We start from the raw sequence: 18,134 nt of genomic DNA on the forward strand, positions 1-18,134 counted from the left end.
GGGGGGGGGGTCACCACCCAACCATAAAATTATTTTCATTGCTACTTCATCACTGTCATTTTACTACTGTTATGAATCAGGCGACCCCTATGAAGGAGTCGTTTGATCCCCACAGGGGTCATGACCCACAGGCTGAGAACAGCTCGCTGCCTTAGTTACTGCATCTGTATAAGGGGATTTTCAATACATCTAACATTAGGGCTGTTGATAGGACTTAAGAGAAAACAAGTCTATGCAACTCCAAAGCACACACTATCTGGCAAATTAAGGTAGCTACTATTTATACAGTCATTATACTACAATTTTATTTTTGTGTGAAATTGATCAAAATTTAAGTGTGAAGGGGAATATAAACAAGATTTCATGTTAAAAGTGTATCAGAAGTGAGTTGGTGTATCAATAGGGAGAATACATATTTTTCTGATTTATAATGAATACCAGAGATTTCAAAACTCAAAATTGTAGATAATATATGTGCTATGTACAGATAAGTGGTAATATGCCTTTTTTGTACGCATGCTCATGTCTGAATATTTTAGAACTATAATTAATTTGATTCCCTTCAACATTAAGCAAACTACACTTTCATTAACTCACTTATGAAAAGAAAGCAAAATAAAAGAATTTACCTACCCTTGTAGTTGCTGCTGGGGGTGAGAGGTAAGGGGCACTCTTGGTTTATTCCAGCCAGTATAATCCTGGTTAAATCTCAGTTTTTTAACAGAAAGAGGGGCTGGCTGAGGAAGAAACCCCAAACTTCTTTTGGCAGAGGGTGTTTGGCTGGAGACATTCGTCCTAAAAATAAAAGAACAGATAATGAAGACACAAAACACTTTTTGAATGGTTCTACTCCTATCCCCTACCAAGCCAGATACAGAAAAGTCAAATATAAATGAGATCACATAGCCTTTACCCTTTTGTGACTGACTTGTTTTGCTCAGCATGTTTTCAAAGCTCATGGATTTGTGGCACCAGCGAGGACTTCTTTACTCTTTATGGCTGAGCAACATTCCACTGTATATATTTTGCTTATCCATTCATCTGTTGGTGGACATTCTGAATGTTTCCACTATAAAACTGGTGTGATGGAGGCACCTGACATCCTCAAACTTCACAAGGGGGAGAATCAGCATCAGATTAAGGCTGATTCTTATGAAGTAGAGATAATATAGCTAGCTCTTCACCTCTCCCCAACCTTTTTTATGAATTCTGATATCAGGCACCCCCCACCAGAACAGTTTCTACTTCTCTGCTGGGCTTTGATAATTCAATGGCCATACAGATTTCAGATAATACCCAGTTAGGGAGTTTACTTGGGAGGTAATCACTAGCAATTCTGGACCAGGAACAACTCAGGATATACCTCTTCCATCAGAAAAGCTTTAATTTGCTCATAGGCAGGCCTCTCTCGGGCCTATGGCCTGTCAGCCCTTTTGAACCACCATTGCCTATGCCTAGCTCAAGCATGTTGCTATTAAAGCTCTCTAGTGTCAGTGACACGTGCCTACCCTTACAGTAAACCCTAGCCAAAAAGGTACACTCAGTTCTCTACCTCTGTGGGCATAGGCACCACAGAGTGCCCAGAGGCACCTCATTCCATCATCAGGCTTCCTTCCCTCAACTTTTTCAATCCATGTTCTGGGAATCGCACTGTGCTATCTCCTACTGTCTTTCTGTTGCCATTTTTTTTAACCACTCCTTATTTGCAAAGTCTAAACCCCACAAAGGTGCGAAGTATTTATTTGCATTATTAGTAAGCTATCCAATACCCTTGATGGGCCACAGAACCATATCTGCATCATCCCTCATTTAGTGAGAGTTATAAAACTGGCAAGCAAGGCCAAATAAAACTAGCCCTTCACACTGCACTCCCCTCCCCTCCCCTCCCTTTTACCTACCATGCATAGTCCTGTAATGCACACTGATGCACAGGTTTCTGTTTGCCTTCCTGCTTTCAATTCCTTTGGGCATACAATGGGTACACCTGCACCCCCCCCCCCAATAGAATTTCCCCAAAGCTTTAATTTTTTTTTCTTACAGAACAACCTTATCACCTTCAAACTACTTTCCATTACACTGATTACATATGTCAAATCTGTGATTACATTCTTGGAAACATTTTCAACTCATCCATTTGGTTGATTGACAGCACCTCCGTTTTTTCCCCACCACTTTTATGTCATCAAGTTGCTGTCCTTTCACATCCCTCTTCATTCCGGAAACAAAAGAAGTCCCCCGAAGTGAGGTCAGGGGAGTAAGGTGCATGGGGCAAGAGAGGCATGCTGTTTTTTTGCCAAAAACGGGTGCACTGAAATGGCTGTGTGAACAGGTACATTGTTGTGGTGGCAAAAATGGCTGTGTAAACAGGTGCATTGTCGTAGTAGCAAAACCAGCCCACCCCACCCCCCAAATCAGGCCTTTTTGGTCACACACTGTTTGTTACACTAGCTTTTCAGAACTTCTAAATAGAAAGCTTAACAGTCTGACCTGGTGGAATGAACTCCAAATGCACTACAGGTCAACATTTTCATCTAGTTGATGGACGTCCCGAACGCGGTTTGCCATCAATCAACATTTCACATTTTTTCAAACAAGAAAACCACTCATACACCTGAGTTTTTCTCATAGCACTGTTCTTGTAAGCTGTGTTCAACATCACAACAGTTTCTGTGGCATTTTTCCCAACCAGGAAACAAAATTTCATAGCCACACACTGTCCTCTTAAATAGCCCATCACAAAAATTCACTGAACCAGGGAGAACCTTCCCAGGTGATGCTGCTGGATGCACTAACTCAGAGCAAGTTGCTCCATGCTCGCCTAGCAGGGGAAAATGCTCTGCATAGAGGAGTTTTCCATTTTTTTCTTTTTTTCGGGGGTGGTGGTGGTGGTGGTGGTGTACCCTCTCATATATACCTCAGACCAGTAGTTTATGTCTAATTTTGAGGGACCACCAAACACTTTTTCATAGCACCATTTCATTTCCACTAGCAAATGTTAAAGTTTCCCACTTCTCCACATCCTCATCCACACTTGTTATCTCTTGTCCCCTCTTAAATCACAGCCGTTCTAGTGGCGGTGAGCCAGCATCTTATTCTGGTTTTGATTTGCATTTACCTAATGACTAGTAGATAACTAAAGTTTTCCCCCCTGTCTTGTTGACCATTTCTATATCTTCTTGGGTACAATGCCTATTCAAGTCCTTTACCCATTTCTTCAACTCTCAAATGTTTGGCTACACTGAGTCCTATTGTCTTTGATTAGAGGCTTTCACTAGTTAGTTGTTCAGATTCTTTTGCCCATTATTTTCATTGCTGTGTGGACACAATAATCTGGGGACAATCATGAAACCAGGGCCAGAAGTAATTAGAAACCCACCATGAAAGGTGAGTTTGGGTATAGACTGAAAATTACTTTCATTGCAAGCTCTGGTTCCACATTGCACTTCTTTTTCTATATTCCAATGTTGGCTGAATGCTGAGATGGTATTTCCAATTCTGTAGCTTTCTAAATGGATTCAAGATAAGAATTTTGAGAAGTCTAGACCAGGGGTCCTCAAACTTTTTAAACAGGGAGCCAGTTCACTGTCCTTCAGACCCGTTGGAGGGCTGGACTATAGTTTAAAAAAAAAAAAAACTTTGAACAAATTCCTATTCACACTGCACATATCTTATTTTGAAGTAAAAAAACAAACGGAGCAAAAACACCCGGCAGGCCGGATGTCCTCAGCAGGCTGTAGTTTGAAGATGCCTGGTTCTAGACCAACCACAAAGCCAGGAGTTTTACCAGTAGTTCACCTTCATTTAAATAATATAGCAAAGATCCTCCACAAGTATGTTTGTCCATGGGCCAACTAACAGTAAGACCTACTCTCCTAAGTTTCTACTTTTTGTCCTAAATAATTCCTAACTTCTTCAGGTCAATTCCATTGGCTTGGGGATAAAAATTGGTCCTCATATCAAACTTCTTGAGTCTGGCGCCTTAGACCACTCGGCCATCCTGACACATCATATCAAACTTCTTATACAGTTGCTTGGCTATATGTCCACAGCAGCCTTCTGCAAAAATTGACACTTGCATTTAGTTCTAATCCCTTTCAAGTATTGTCTTTGTACCACTACATTGCTGGTGGTAATCCCTTTACACTACCACCTTGAGGAAAAAGGACTCAGAAGTAGCATGACCATCCAGTTCATTAAATGTCCTCTGGTGCAGTCAATCAATGTATTTGGCTTATCTAGGCATGGTCTTAAAACTCCTATTAGGGAGGGGCAGGGCAAAAAAAAAACAACAAAACAAAAAAACTCCTATTAACTGACTGGCTGGGATGATGCCAATAAAGTGCATGGAACACTTACAGGGATTACAAGTGCAAATAATAGACATGAAATTCTTGTAGGGGATTGGTTAATAGTCTAGGATTAAAAACTGCCAATCTAAGAGGTTGAGAGGGAATCATTACCATCAAGAAGAGGCAGCAAAGTACATCCTTTGGGCCCAGGATTCCTGTGCTAAGAGCATCCTAGACCCAAGAGATAGAGAGCTGTAACACTTGAGGCAGTAGCAGCAGCATGAGATGGCAGCAGTGCTGGTCAGAAAATGGCCACAGTAGGTTCAATGACCCAAGGAGCAAGAAAAGCCAAGTGCCTCTGGGAAGGAACCTTTCTGGTGAAATGATGCACCTTTTACACTTGCTGGTGGGCTCGCTGGACCCACAGTGCAGTCACAGAATGGAGTGAGAGCTAAACACCTCTAGGCAGGAAACTTCGTGAAGAGGTAGGGTGCCTTTGGGCACTTCTGTGCTGAGCTAAAGAGATGTGTTAACACTTGCCAGAGCAGGACAGAGGCCAGGCATAAGCTGGGCTCTATGGTGGCAGAGTATAAACTGTCCAGATTGAAAAACTGTAACCTATGTTCCAAGTTGATCCTGATCCTGAATTGGAACCTGTACTTCCTTAATAAACACCACAATAGTATTACCGCATATATTCATGTATAAGCTGAGTTTTAAAGCACGTTTAATGCAGTTTTTGTGGTAAAATTAGGTGCCTTAGCTGATATTCAGGTCGGCTCAGACTCGAGTATATACGTTCTCTGTAAGTTGTATGTGGTCATTGCAGTCTAAAAGATGTAGAGCCCTGGAAGGGACGATCAGTGTCAGAATTGGTAAAGTTGAAGAGTGGAGGTATGTCTGAACTCCACCTCATAGAACTCAGCTTAGAGCTGAGGCTGACTGCCCTCCCTGACATTAGCCTAGGTCCAACACTGCCATTTTACATGTCCCAAGAGCACAGTATAATTAGTATAGTTATTTTATTGGAAGACCAGGAAGAATTGGCATGGGACGTCTGTATTTCTCTGCTGAAATCTATCTTCTGTTCAAGGAGTTTGCAGTGGAGCCCCTTTCACTTTCCAGTCTGGAAAGAGTTCTTCAAAAGCACGTGGATCACAGCAGGCCTCTGAGAGAGTATGAGTTCCTGTCAGTGTAGCTTTCTCCACTAGATACACAGAAGTGTATAATGGCTTTAGACAAATTATGGCTGAGAGTTCTGCAGAGCCTGCACCAACTACTACTAAATCTACACTCCTTCCCATCACTTGTCCTGATGGAAGGGATAAATGGCTTAAGGGTAGTAATTCGAGGTACAGCAGAAATTGAAGACTGCTTTATAGCACAGAGAGAATTTTTTGTAAGCACTGATATTCCAGACACGGCATAGCGGCTAATGCTATGTGTACACAGTAACTGTGACTCATTCTCCTAGACTTCTTTCATTTGGCAAAACAAACAAACAAACAAACAAATAAATAAATAAATGGGAGTGGCTTAAAAACATTTCTAGAATATTTTCTAAATTATACGGCATAATTCTACAATTCTCTTATCCATTTTGTTATTTTCGATTTATTCATTTTGAGCATAATGTACAGCTCATTCCACTGTTCAATTATCCAAAGAAAGCTCTTCTAGGTCTTCCCAAGGCGTATAACCAGTGCATACCTGTCCAGGTTAGTGCTGCCAGAAGAGTAGTCTTTGGATCCGGCTCTGCTACCATAAAAGGATGATGACTGCAAAGGTAAAAGTCCTATAAACCAAATGAAGGTAGGAAAAAATCAACTCCAAGTCAATTATTCAAGTTAACTTAGTAATAAAATCATACCATCGAGCCAGTTTATAGATAGATTTTCCGTCACATACAGTTGTGAAATAATCTACACGTGTACAGAATAAGGTTAAAATAGTAAAGCAATACTCCCTTTACTATAGTTATTTAGGTTCTGCTTCTAATTCCAATGCCCTCTTTACAGTTTTTCTCTGCAACTTTAAATAATATGCCTCTACTATTTCCTGACTTAATATCAATTGAATCTTTGTTATGAAAAATTAGAAAGTATCTCTTACATAACCTCTATGCCTTTCTCTCCAAACAATCAATTGTGCTACTTTAGTTCTTTTTCTGATTAACTTTGTAACTGTCACACACTTGAAACTTTGTGATCTGCTCCATGAACCTTATTGTCACTTGAACACTCACTTGTTCCTCTTTTACAAGTGTGCCTTAACTTCAAAATGTCCTTAACACTTACAACGTTTTAAATGTTTCTATGTTCTCCCTACCAGTTGATTTCAAAGCTGGAAACCAATAAACAGTGTTTGAACATGTTTATTACTTAATTCAGAGTTGAGAATTTTATTTAGATATTACTTCTGGAGGGGTCCCAAAACCACAGTCCCAAATCACTCAGAGAAAAGCTTCCTTAATTCTCTTAAATTAACAATTTCTTGAAATCATGGCACATTCTAGCTCACTTCAACTGAATTTCAAGTTGACAGAAGTCAAATCAATACAAAATATTTGAGTGTCTAAGATTTCAAAGGATCGGAGAAATACACAAAAATCCATGGGCAGATAAATTTTTACCTTCTTTAAAAAAACAAACAAACTACTGCCATCAAGTCATTTCCAATTCTTAATGACCCTACAGGGCAGGGAATAGCAGCTCTACGGGGTTTCCAAGGCTGTAAATCTATAGGAGACCAAGTTGCTACATCTTTCTCCTAAGTGCAGCTGGTGGGTTCTAAGCTTTTCGTTAGCAGCCCAGCACTTAACTCACTGAGATTCTAGGGTTCCTTTAAGCCAGTGGTTCTCAATCTTCCTAATGCTGTGACCCTTTAATACAGTTCCCCATGTTGTGGGGACACCCCCCCAACCATAAAATTATTTTCGTTGCTACTTCATAACTGTCATTTTGCTACTGTTAGGAATTGGGCAACCCCTGTGAAAGGGTCGTTCGACCCCCAAAGGGGTCACGACCCACAGGTGGAGAACCGCTGCTTTAAGGTGTTAAGTAAACTTAAAGACCGGCTTTAGAAATTAATTTCAATATTTTCTCCTAAAGCGTCAAAGTGACAAACTTATATTTCAACTCACTTTAACTCCTTTGGTGCATTCATAGGTCTAGGTACTATGTCAACAAAAGAGCTTAATTTTTACAAACAGAAGAAGATAAAGACTAGATTCCTTATACACAGATAAAAGCTCTCTTATCTTCCTTATAATTGCAGACAAGCAGTGGGAATAAACTAATGGTCAAAAACTAGTATTATGTAGTATTCATGAATAATGTAGGAAAGTTATGCCCTGATTTAGGTTTTACTTTCTAGTATAACAGAATACAACATATAATAAATGCATATATTAATAAAAACCAACACTACTCACCTGATGCCCTGTTCTCTTCTGACTGCTTCAAACTCAATTGTTTCTCTCGACTGCTTGTTAAATATTTTCTTGAGGGATCTGTCATTGCCTTGTTGTTCCTACCGTCAATTTTACATCAACACAACATTAGTAACAATTGTAAAACAATGTCAAATATAACATTAGATACTGTTCTTAATTTTAAGTTATCATTTAACAAATTACATTTCATTGTGGTAGTAATTGTACAATAGTGCTTGAAGTAAACAAACTGTGGAATGTTATGGTATCTGTAAGAACTCCTAATAAGTCGATTAAAACTTTAGAAAGAAAAAAAATTGCATTTCAAGTGCTGGATTCATTGATTTGCTTGAAAGTCAGGCTACAAGGTGTTAAAGCTTATTAAATTAGGAACAATCTAATTTGTGGTCCTAGTACTGAGATGAAATAAAGGAGCATTGGACGATGTAAGATATAGAAGAAATAATCTATAGCTTATCAGGGGTTTGTGAGGGAGGGTGGGCGGGGGAGGGAGGGGGGAGAAATGGGGAGTTGATATCAGGGGCTCAAGTGGGAAGAGAATGCTTTGAAAATGATGACGGTGGCATATGTGCAAATGTGCTTGACACATTGGAGGAATATATGGATTGTGATGAGATGTAAGAGCCCCCAATAAAAGTATTTAAAAAAAACAAAGGAGCATTTTTTATATTCAACAGTCAATTACAGACAACAAGATTGAAAAGACTTTTTTTGGCCCAAAGTAGGACCAGATGAATTGATTTAGCTACTAAGGCTAAAAAAATCTCCATCACAGGGTCTGCTTCTAGGGAACATGATCTGTAACAGTTGGCACAAGAAGCAAACCTAGAAAGTAAATTCTACCAACTCATTTCTGTTAACTTATTAACAGAGGTACTAAATGATAGCTACATAGTAATTCTCCCCTATCTAGTTGCCTTCAAATGGATTCTGACTCCAGGTGATTTCATGTGTGTCAGTGTAGAACTGTGATCCATACGAGTTTCTTTCTTTTTTTGAACATTTTATTGTGGGTTTAGGGGATAGTTTACAAAGTAAATTATTTTCCATCAAATGACTTATCCACAGGTTATTTTGGGGGCACAGAAAGCAATCTCTGCAATGTGTCAGCACTCCCCCCACTTCCACTCTGGGTTCCTGTTTCCATTTGCCCTGCTTTCCAGCTTTTTGCTTTGAGGAAAATGCTGATCTTTTGGTCTGTATTCCACCTTTTCCTACATATAATGCACACATGTAAATTATACACACAGCCATACATAGGAAACTAAAGCAAGCAGGAACTCAAGGGTCGCGTAACACGCATGATGTATGTAAAACTATAGTCATTGAATGATCTCAAAAGCATGTCCCTTGTGGGTGTTAACTGTTTATTTCATTGGCTACTTATTGTTTGGTGACAAGGTGACTCAAGAAGTGGGTCCAGTTTGAAGGGTCGCTAAGGGACAAAATCTTGATGGTCCCATCAGTAGCTACCAGACAGGTCTGGTCTTTTAAAAAAAGTTTGGATTTTTTTCTCTCTCATTCTGTTCAGGATCTTCTACTACAATCCCAGTCATAGTCATTTGTGGTAGCCAGGCATCATCTAGTTCTAGCTCCATAGTTTTTTCAGTGGATGAAACTTCATCGATTTATCAGCCTTTCTTCTGAAGTACCTCTGCATACTCAAAACTTCCAACTCTTTTGATTAGCACTCAAGCATATTAATTGTTTGAGCCCCCCAGGGACTCCTTTTCTCTATCAGAAGACCCTAAAAAAATCCTCACAAAGCAGGGAAAAGGACCATGACCTTCCTTTTGCAGGTCTCTCCTCAGAGTTTGGTGTTCTTTTCCTAGAACCTACCGGGGGCTGATAATCTTTCATCCTTACATCACACTGACTTTCAAATGAGGCTAGATATATGTGTGCGCATGTGCACACGAATGTATTGTAAGAATAAAGCTAAGGGAGGAGGAAGGAGTTCACATTAAAGGAGTAGTGAACAAGAGTGGTTTAATGTTCTATTCCTCCATTAGGCATTGCAGGTGAAAAAAAAATTCAGGATAGGGTAAATCCAATGAAATGAGACAAAGCAGTATCACTGGCAAAACCCCATGTCCCCCAAGGCTACAATCCACTGTAACCAAAACATCTTCACTCTGCTCTTCTATCTTTGGTATCTGTACCAACTGAGTACTATCTCCCCATTCTTACCTAGTGGCTAAAATTACCAATAAAAGAAATACTGATTTAGTGTCATAAAGACTCTTAAAGCAACTTACGATGATGAATCATTTTCCTTAGGGTAATCTTCATTCAACTCTGAGCCAGAGGACATCATTCTTTTCCTCTTTTCTGATCTGTTGAAATAGAGGATGTCACCCATTAAACCAATACCCTAACAAACTCGAGGACAGAAACTATGGCTATTGTTACCTAATTCTCTACACCATATAAAAATTAATGTATTATTTACATGCTAAAAGTATAACTAACATAAGTCAGAAGCATAATTTTAATTAACATTAAAAAATGCACTTTGTCTCCTTTAACACGCTTTACTCACTACCCATTCTCCTTTTTGTCCTCTTCAAATTTAGTGACTAACTATAAAACTAAGTCTTTCATACCTATTTTCCAATAACCCAGATCTAAGAGGCGTTGATGTAGTCATTAAAGAAGGAATGGTCCGGGTGGCAGGTAGTCCACTTCCTGCTGTAGTCTTAATGGATCCTCTACTTGGACTACCAAGAACTTTCCGAAATGAAGCATCATCTTTAGTATCCAAACTGCTCCTTTTTGAGGAGGCCTGTAAAGAATAAGTTTAAAGTGAATTGGAATACTTCTAGATCCTTGATTAAAACACAAGGAGCTCCACTATCATGATCCCAATTCTACCTCACAAATCCAGCTAGACCAGAGGATGTACACTAGTACAGATAGGAACTGGAAACAGAGAATCCAGGACAGATGAACCCTTCAGGACCAGTGGTGAGAGTAGTGATACTGGGAGGGTGGAGGGAAGGTGGGGTAGAAAGGGGGACCGATTACAAGGATCTACATATAACCCCCTCCCTGAGGGACGGACAATAGAAAAGTGGGTGAAGGGAGACATCAGACCGTGTAAGACATGACAAAATAATAATGATTTATAAATCATCAAGGGTTGGGGGCGGGGGGATAAGGAACTGATACCAAAGGCTCAGGTAGAAAGCAAACGTTTTGAGAATGATGATGGCAACACATGTACAAATGTGCTTGACACAATGGATGGATGGATGGATGGATGGATTGTGGTGAGTTGTTCGAGTCCCCAATAAAATGATTTTAAAACAAAAACACAAGGAGCTCTTAAAGAATACCCATAGCTGGGGACCTATCTCCAAGGTTCTGGCCTTACTGATCTGGAATGGGGCCTTTGTTTCCTTGTTTTGTTCTGTTTTAACCATTTTATTGGGAACCACTTTTATTTTGTTTTGTACTGTACTTATTTTTATTAATCATTTTATTGGGGGCTCTTACAGATCTCATAACAATCCATAATTTAATTGTATTAAGCACATTTGTATATGTTGCCACCATCATTTTCTTTTACTTGAGTCCTTGGTATCAACTCTTTTCCACCTCCCACCTTTCTGAATCCTAGACCAATTATATATTATTATTACTATATTTTTATCTTACACTGTCCGTTGTCTCCCTTCATCAACATTTCAATCATTCATACCCCTGGGGGGTGGTATATATCCAACCTTATGATCAGTTCCCGCTTTCTCCACACATCCCTTCCCCCTACTCTCATGGTATTGCTATGACCACTACTGTTTCTGAGGGGGTTATAGCTGTCCTGGATTCCATGTGTCGAGAACTCTTATCTGTACCAATATACATACTCTGGTCTAGCAAGATTTATAAGGTAGAAATGGGTCATGATAGTGGGGGGAGGAAGCATTCAGGACTAAGGGAATGTCCAATTGTCTACAGATGAGCTTTGTGTCTCCACTCTGACTGCCTTAGCTCACATTCATATAATTGTTTGTTTTGGATTTTTTTGATACCTGAGATCTGATCCTATCGACACCTCATGATCACATAGGATAGTAAGTGTGCTTCTTCCATGTGGACTTTGTTGCTTTCCAGTTAGATGGCCACTTGTTTTAACTTCAAGCCTTAAGACCCAGAAACTTTATCTTTTGATAGCCGGGCCATCTGCTTTCTTCACATTTGCTTATGCACCCATTTTGTCTTCAGTGATAGTGTCAGGAAGGTGACTATCAAAGAGTGTCAGGTTATTAGAACAAAGTGTTCTTGTATTTAGGGAAGCCTTGAATAGATACCCAAAGTCTGTCTGCTATCTTAATACTTAACACATAAATATATGTACATTGACCTATATCACCATTAAAATTAATATATCTACACATATACACACCCATACCTACACCTCTATCAATAGCCTCTGCCTCCAAGTTCTTTCCTGTATTTCCTTTTACCTTCCTCCTGTCCCACTATCATGCTTGCCCTCCACTTGGCTCTCAGTAATTCTTCTCGGACACATTGCACTTGATCAAACCACAGTAGGCATTCTATGCCCTTCTTGCCATCAATTTTAGATCTCTTGTTGTTCCCTTGTCCCTGACTTTGCTGGTTCCCCACCCCCTCCTCTCCCATGTCCCCTTGGAACTGCTGGTCCTGTTGTTTTATGCTGCCTGTCTATTATAGATAGACATAGGTTGGAAGAAAGAAGAAAAAAAGAACCAAAACAAAAAACCTATAAATAGTTCCAAATCTGCTGCTGACCCTTATGAATTTTTCCAGTCTGGTCTGATGAGGTGCCACCAATCCGTGTTTCCCAGTCAAAAGTTTATTTTCAGGATTCCTCAGGGACTTTGTTTCTTTGTTCCCCTTACTACCCTGTTGCACTCCCTTTGTATTTCATTCTGCTGTGTGTGGGGTGTTTGGTTTTTTAAATGCACCCCAGGTGATCCTACTATATAGACAGTATAAAAAACCTGAGTGTGACTTTGCAGCACTCCTGTAAACTTTAAATTCCACAGCACATCTGGAGGCAGAAAGAATCCTGCTTTGAATTACTAATTTAAATAAAGAAAAGATGTGGGTCTAGTAACTGGTATGAAGAGAGATCCTCGAGGGAAGAAAAGGCCCAATTATGTTTATGATAAAGGGGCAGAGTAGTAAGAAAAAGGAACAATGATGAGACTGAGCTGCTAAAATCAAGTCGAATGCACCTCAGCTGATGGTGGAAGAGGGGTCAGTTGAGAGGAATGAGACAATTATATGTAACACCGGGGAGTAGGAGGAGGTGAAGGTCCAAAGTAAAGACAAATCAAGAATCTATCCCACAGAGAAGACAGCAATTCAAACATATTAGTTGAAAAACACATTATATTATTTTTTTACCTTTATATGAAGAACCATGTGAGTTCCCTATGGTATAGCCAATTTTTTTCCTACCAAATTACTTGAAAAAAAATTTTTCTTGGGGGCCCTTTCAGCTCTTTTAACAATCCATACATCGACTGTATCAACCACATTTGTCCATGTTGCCATCATGGTTTTCAAGACATTTTCTTTCTACTTGAGTCCTTGGTTTCACCTCCTCCCCGCGCCCCACCCACCCTGCCACTCTTGTGACCCCTTGATAAATTATGTTATTATCATTTTCATATCTTACACTGTCTGCTGTCTCCCTTCACCCACGTTTCTATTTATACAGAGATCATTGTGATCGGTTCCCCCCCCAATTTTTAAAGAAAAATACCTCTAAGCTCACCTGGATAAATGTAAATGATTTAAAATTTAATTTTGAATAGCTCATATTATTTTATGAATAGCTATCATTCATAAAATTTAATTATGAATAGCTCATAAGTCTCACTGCTCCTTTCCCTGTTCCATGTGAGTATTCTTCCACTGTTCCTTTTCACAAACATAGATGGATATTTCATTTCTCCTTTGGCAGACAAATAAATTGTCTCTCCATCACTCAAACACTTCCATTGAGCCCATTCTGACTCACAGCAACCCCATAGGACAGAGTAGAACTGCCCCTGTAGTTTCCAAGACTGTGAAATCCTTACAGGAGCAGAAAGCCTGATCTTTCTCCCTCAGAGTAGCTGGTGAGTTTGAATTGCTGGCCTTGCTTTGGAATTAGCAGTCCATTGCATAACCCACTATGCCACCAAGGCTACTTCATATTAAGGGTAGCATTCTACATACACATTATTTAGCATCTTTTTCAAACCTTTTGGCTATGATCTGACAGTCATGACAAATACATTTACTATCTTGATTACAGTGATGGTTTTACAGGTGAATCCATACATCACAAATAGTAAACTGCCTATTTTAATGACATGCAATTTATTTCATGACAATTATACCTCAATAAAACCACCTCCCTTAATCCAACCAATAAAAAGAACCTAATAAACAAGTCGAGTAAATGGACTAAGTAATCCTTTCTGCATAGCCATACAGATACTTTAAGTTTCTCTTACTTTGAAATGTTTCTGATTGTTTTATGGTCAGTAAGTTTCTGTTGAGGTGATGAGAAAATTACAAACAGATATTGGTGATGGTTGTACAACATGGTGAATATAATTCATGTCCTGGAATAGTACATAAAAGCCCTACGGTATAGTGGTTATGTGCTCAAGATTGGCAATTCACTAGCCACTCAATGGGAACAAATGGTGTGTGCTAGTCTTAGTGGGCAGTTCTACTGTGTCCTATGGTTCTTGCGAAGAATACTGAATGTACTATTGACTGCCAAAAGAACGAATACATCTACCCTGGAAGAAATACAGCCACCAGGCTCCTTAGAGGCAAAGATTGTAAGGCTTCATCTCACATACTTTGGGCATATTACCAGTGCCTCGAGAAGGATATCATGCTTGATACAGTAGAGGGGAACCAAAAAAGAAGAATAAAAAAAGAAGGCCCTCAAGATGCATTGACACAGAGGCTGCAACCATAAGAACAAATGTGAGGAAGGGACATGACAGGGCAGGGTTTCTTTCTGTTGTACATAGGTCACCGTGAATCATCACTGACTAGATGGCACCTAAGAACTTTATCCTATAGGGTCACTATGAGTTGGAATCAACTTGATGGCAATGAGTTTTTGAACGACACATATAAAATGGTTGTAATGGCAAATGTTTTGTAATAAATTTGTCTACAAAAAAGAAAAAATTAGTTGAAAAAAATCGAAAAGTTTTAGCAAATTTAGCTGCATGGTTTCCCTTTGCAAAACAAATTAAAAGAAGCATATGACTGCTAAGTTCCAAAAAGAGTACTTCGTAGTGCACTAGTTTTACAAAGAGCTTTGTTAAAGAAAAACTATTTTAAAAGCCTGGTTATGATACAGTGTAAAGGCAAAGTTCATAATGAAAAACACACCCAACAGACATCCCAGAAATAGAAGCAACCAAATATTTACAGGGTTATTAGTGTTGAGTATGATGGGATAAGCACTTTCCATACACTGTCTCATAGCTAGTTATGTGTTAGGCTGCGATCTGCAAGGTCAGTTCAGACCACCAGCAGCTTTACAGGAGAAAGAGGCTTTCTACTCCCACAAAGAGCTAAGTCTCAGGAACCCACAAGGACAGTTCTACCCTCCCCTATGGGGTTGGTAGGAGTTGGCATCAACTCAAATGCAGCGAGGTTTTTTGTTTTTAATGTCACAGCAATGCTTTTACATATTAGTGCAAGCAACTGCAATCTTAATTTTATAGATAGGTACTGAGGCTTGGAATACTTAAGGAATTTCTTCAATGACCTAGCTAGTAAATAGCAGCACTAAATCTCAAAAATCAATCAAACTCCAAAGCTATTCTTTTAAAAACTATACTCTGTGGTTCATAGTGATAACCATGAAGACAACAGGCAAAAGTTAAACTGTGTTCAGCTAAACTGTTAAGCCAGAAAGGAAGTGATACATTTTACAAGGATTTTCATTAGAAAAACTGGAGAAAATAAAAATGAGGGAAAGATAAGGCTTTCTACTCCTGTAAAGCGTTAGTCTCGGGAACCCAGAGAGACAGTTCTGCCCTGTACTGTATGGTTGCTATTACAATCAACTCAGCGGCAGTGAGTTTTTGAGTGAGAATTGGAGAATAAGATGGCTACATGGTAAATCTCATACACCCGGAATAGATCCTTGACAATACCAGAAATACTAAGCAATAGAGTCTATAAAGTCTACTTCTTGCAACTACCTGATAGAACATACATCACAGTGACTCTTTAAAATAAAAGAGCTAAGATAATCCAAATGAACATACCTGATTGTCTGAATAAGAAATCTGTCTGTTGGTTTCTTTTTGTGATGTCCGGCTGCCCAGAATAGCTCCAAAACTGCCAGACCCTTGAGGTTTCATGGCTGGTAACCAAAAGAAGAGAAATAAAACCTCTACTTAATAAAAAGATTTCCCCTTACTACTATTATATAGTATTTAAGGAATGGAAGAAACAGCAGGATTGTATCCTGAGAGTTTAAGCAATATTGATGGGAAACGCAATGTAAGTAATAGATTATCCCTAAGGAAAAAAGCGTGCAAAATACATTAAACAAAAACAAAACACAAAAAACCCCACACTCACATTTTAAAAGAAAGGAGTTGGAGGGAACAGGAGATTTCAACCACAGTGCATGATTTTTGACAGAACGTAGTTTTTATAGCAAGAATTAAATCAGAGTAAGCTTTATACAGGTAGTTCCTAAGATATCACGTAACAAAGTAACTTTCCTATTCTGATTTAAATCTTTCTTCTGTAGATAAGGGAGAAAGATGAGACTTTCTACTCTCCTCAGGGTAATTTTGGAAATTCACAGGGGCAGTTCTGCTCTGTCCTTTAAGGTTGCTATGAGTCAGAATGCACTGAGTTCTGCTTTTTTTAGCTAAATTATTTTCTGGTTGCTAGCAAGTCAGACGCTGGAATGATTACTCACCTGCATGATGTCTGTTTTGGTGGACTGCATCTAGGAACAATCTCATTTCTTCTGCATCCTTACTTGGTACTTTGTCAATGGACAAGAAACTATTATCTTGTAGTGTTAACATTAGGCGACTGAGTTTTGTTCCACTGGGTCGAAGCACCACATTTTTAATGTTATGATTTAGCTGATCAAGACAAAAGAGAAATAATTTCATCATTACAAAAATTATAATGAAGTTATCTAGTGAATAGCAAACTTTATACTATGCAAGTTACATTTCTCATTCTTTCTCATATAGAAATTTAGAAAATTTTCTCCCCCAACCAAAAAAACGATTCCCATCTCTTGAAACATAGAAGTCCCAAACTTAGATCTTAGGACATATAAACACATACTATTAAATTTTAATTCACAGAATAATCTGAGCACTTTTGAACTTACAGTAGAAAATGGTGTATTTTCAGATATAATTAAAGAAGATAAAAATTAGCGAGTTAACAATTTCCAGAGCACGATCATTAACAGTTTAGAAAGACAAAGATTTTTTTTGTTGTGGTTGGACACAAGTTGATACTTGGCAAACAATTTAAGCTTCTGCAAGGTAAAAAGATGTATTTGATATAGTTACCTAAACTACATCCTCAAAGGAATTCTAACCTCTTAAAAGTATATCACAATAACCTTTACCAATGTAAGAATACACCTTTGTTCTTTTTAATTCTCTAAGAAAACTCACCTAACTTCCATTAATCACCACCATCAAGAGTACCCTAGTAGGGCTCTCTTTGCTAAGTCCTTTTCTTCCTCCCCACACCTTGGCCAATGTCTTAATAAGTAATTTTTCTTGGCTGTCTCTTGCTTTTTGTTACTATCTAAATCAATTCTGCAAGTCAGGCATTCACAAATCTTTATTCTCTCAGAGCAAGCATATACATATGCTTTCTCTTGGCAGGCATATCCAAGAATTTCTTAAGCTGTTTTTTTTCTGAAGATGTGCCCTCAAACAGCAGAAATAGAGAATAATATATTTCAGAATTAAAAAAAAAAAAACTAGGGTGAATTGACCTTTGCCAATTTTTAAAGATGAAAGAAAAACCCTATTTTAACAGACTTTATTTCAAATTGTAAATGACCAAAGTTTTTTTTTTAGCTGCTATATAGATGACAAATTCATTTCCCTTAATTAGAAATTCTAGGGCAAAACACAGTGACTAGTTCTTAACTCCAAAAACCTAAACAAGTAGTTTGTGCATGCAAATTGAAAATTAGTTGCATAAAGGCATTTCAGTTAAATGACCACTTTGAAAAAAATAAAACTTAAATGTACGAGAATACCTGTTTATGAACAAACAAGAGAATGAAGAGTTTTGATTAATTTCACAACTGAGAATTTACCCCCCGCCCCTCACAATTTCATACCTATGCAGGATAACACCTTTGAAACACT

The 18,134-nt window shown here is 38.7% G+C and overlaps 1 protein-coding gene across 2 annotated transcripts in view; it reads right to left on the reverse strand.

Annotated features, from left to right (window-relative positions):
* The window catches only part of USP37 (ubiquitin specific peptidase 37), an 86,576-nt gene that overhangs the window by 51,052 nt on the left and 17,390 nt on the right, over positions 1-18,134 (reverse strand). For both annotated transcript variants that reach the window (XM_045294764.1, XM_045294760.1), the window contains 7 exons: positions 16,700-16,871; positions 16,032-16,129; positions 10,350-10,528; positions 10,002-10,079; positions 7,723-7,820; positions 6,000-6,084; positions 634-795 (listed from right to left, as the gene is read on the reverse strand). In XM_045294764.1, the coding sequence (XP_045150699.1) occupies positions 634-795; positions 6,000-6,084; positions 7,723-7,820; positions 10,002-10,079; positions 10,350-10,528; positions 16,032-16,129; positions 16,700-16,871 (872 nt within the window). The remainder of the gene's footprint in view (positions 1-633; positions 796-5,999; positions 6,085-7,722; positions 7,821-10,001; positions 10,080-10,349; positions 10,529-16,031; positions 16,130-16,699; positions 16,872-18,134) is intronic.

This window comes from Echinops telfairi, unplaced genomic scaffold, assembly GCF_000313985.2.
Source record: "Echinops telfairi isolate 266 unplaced genomic scaffold, ASM31398v2 ScPeMD7_3;HRSCAF=10, whole genome shotgun sequence".
NCBI classification, from domain to species: Eukaryota; Metazoa; Chordata; class Mammalia; order Afrosoricida; family Tenrecidae; genus Echinops; species Echinops telfairi.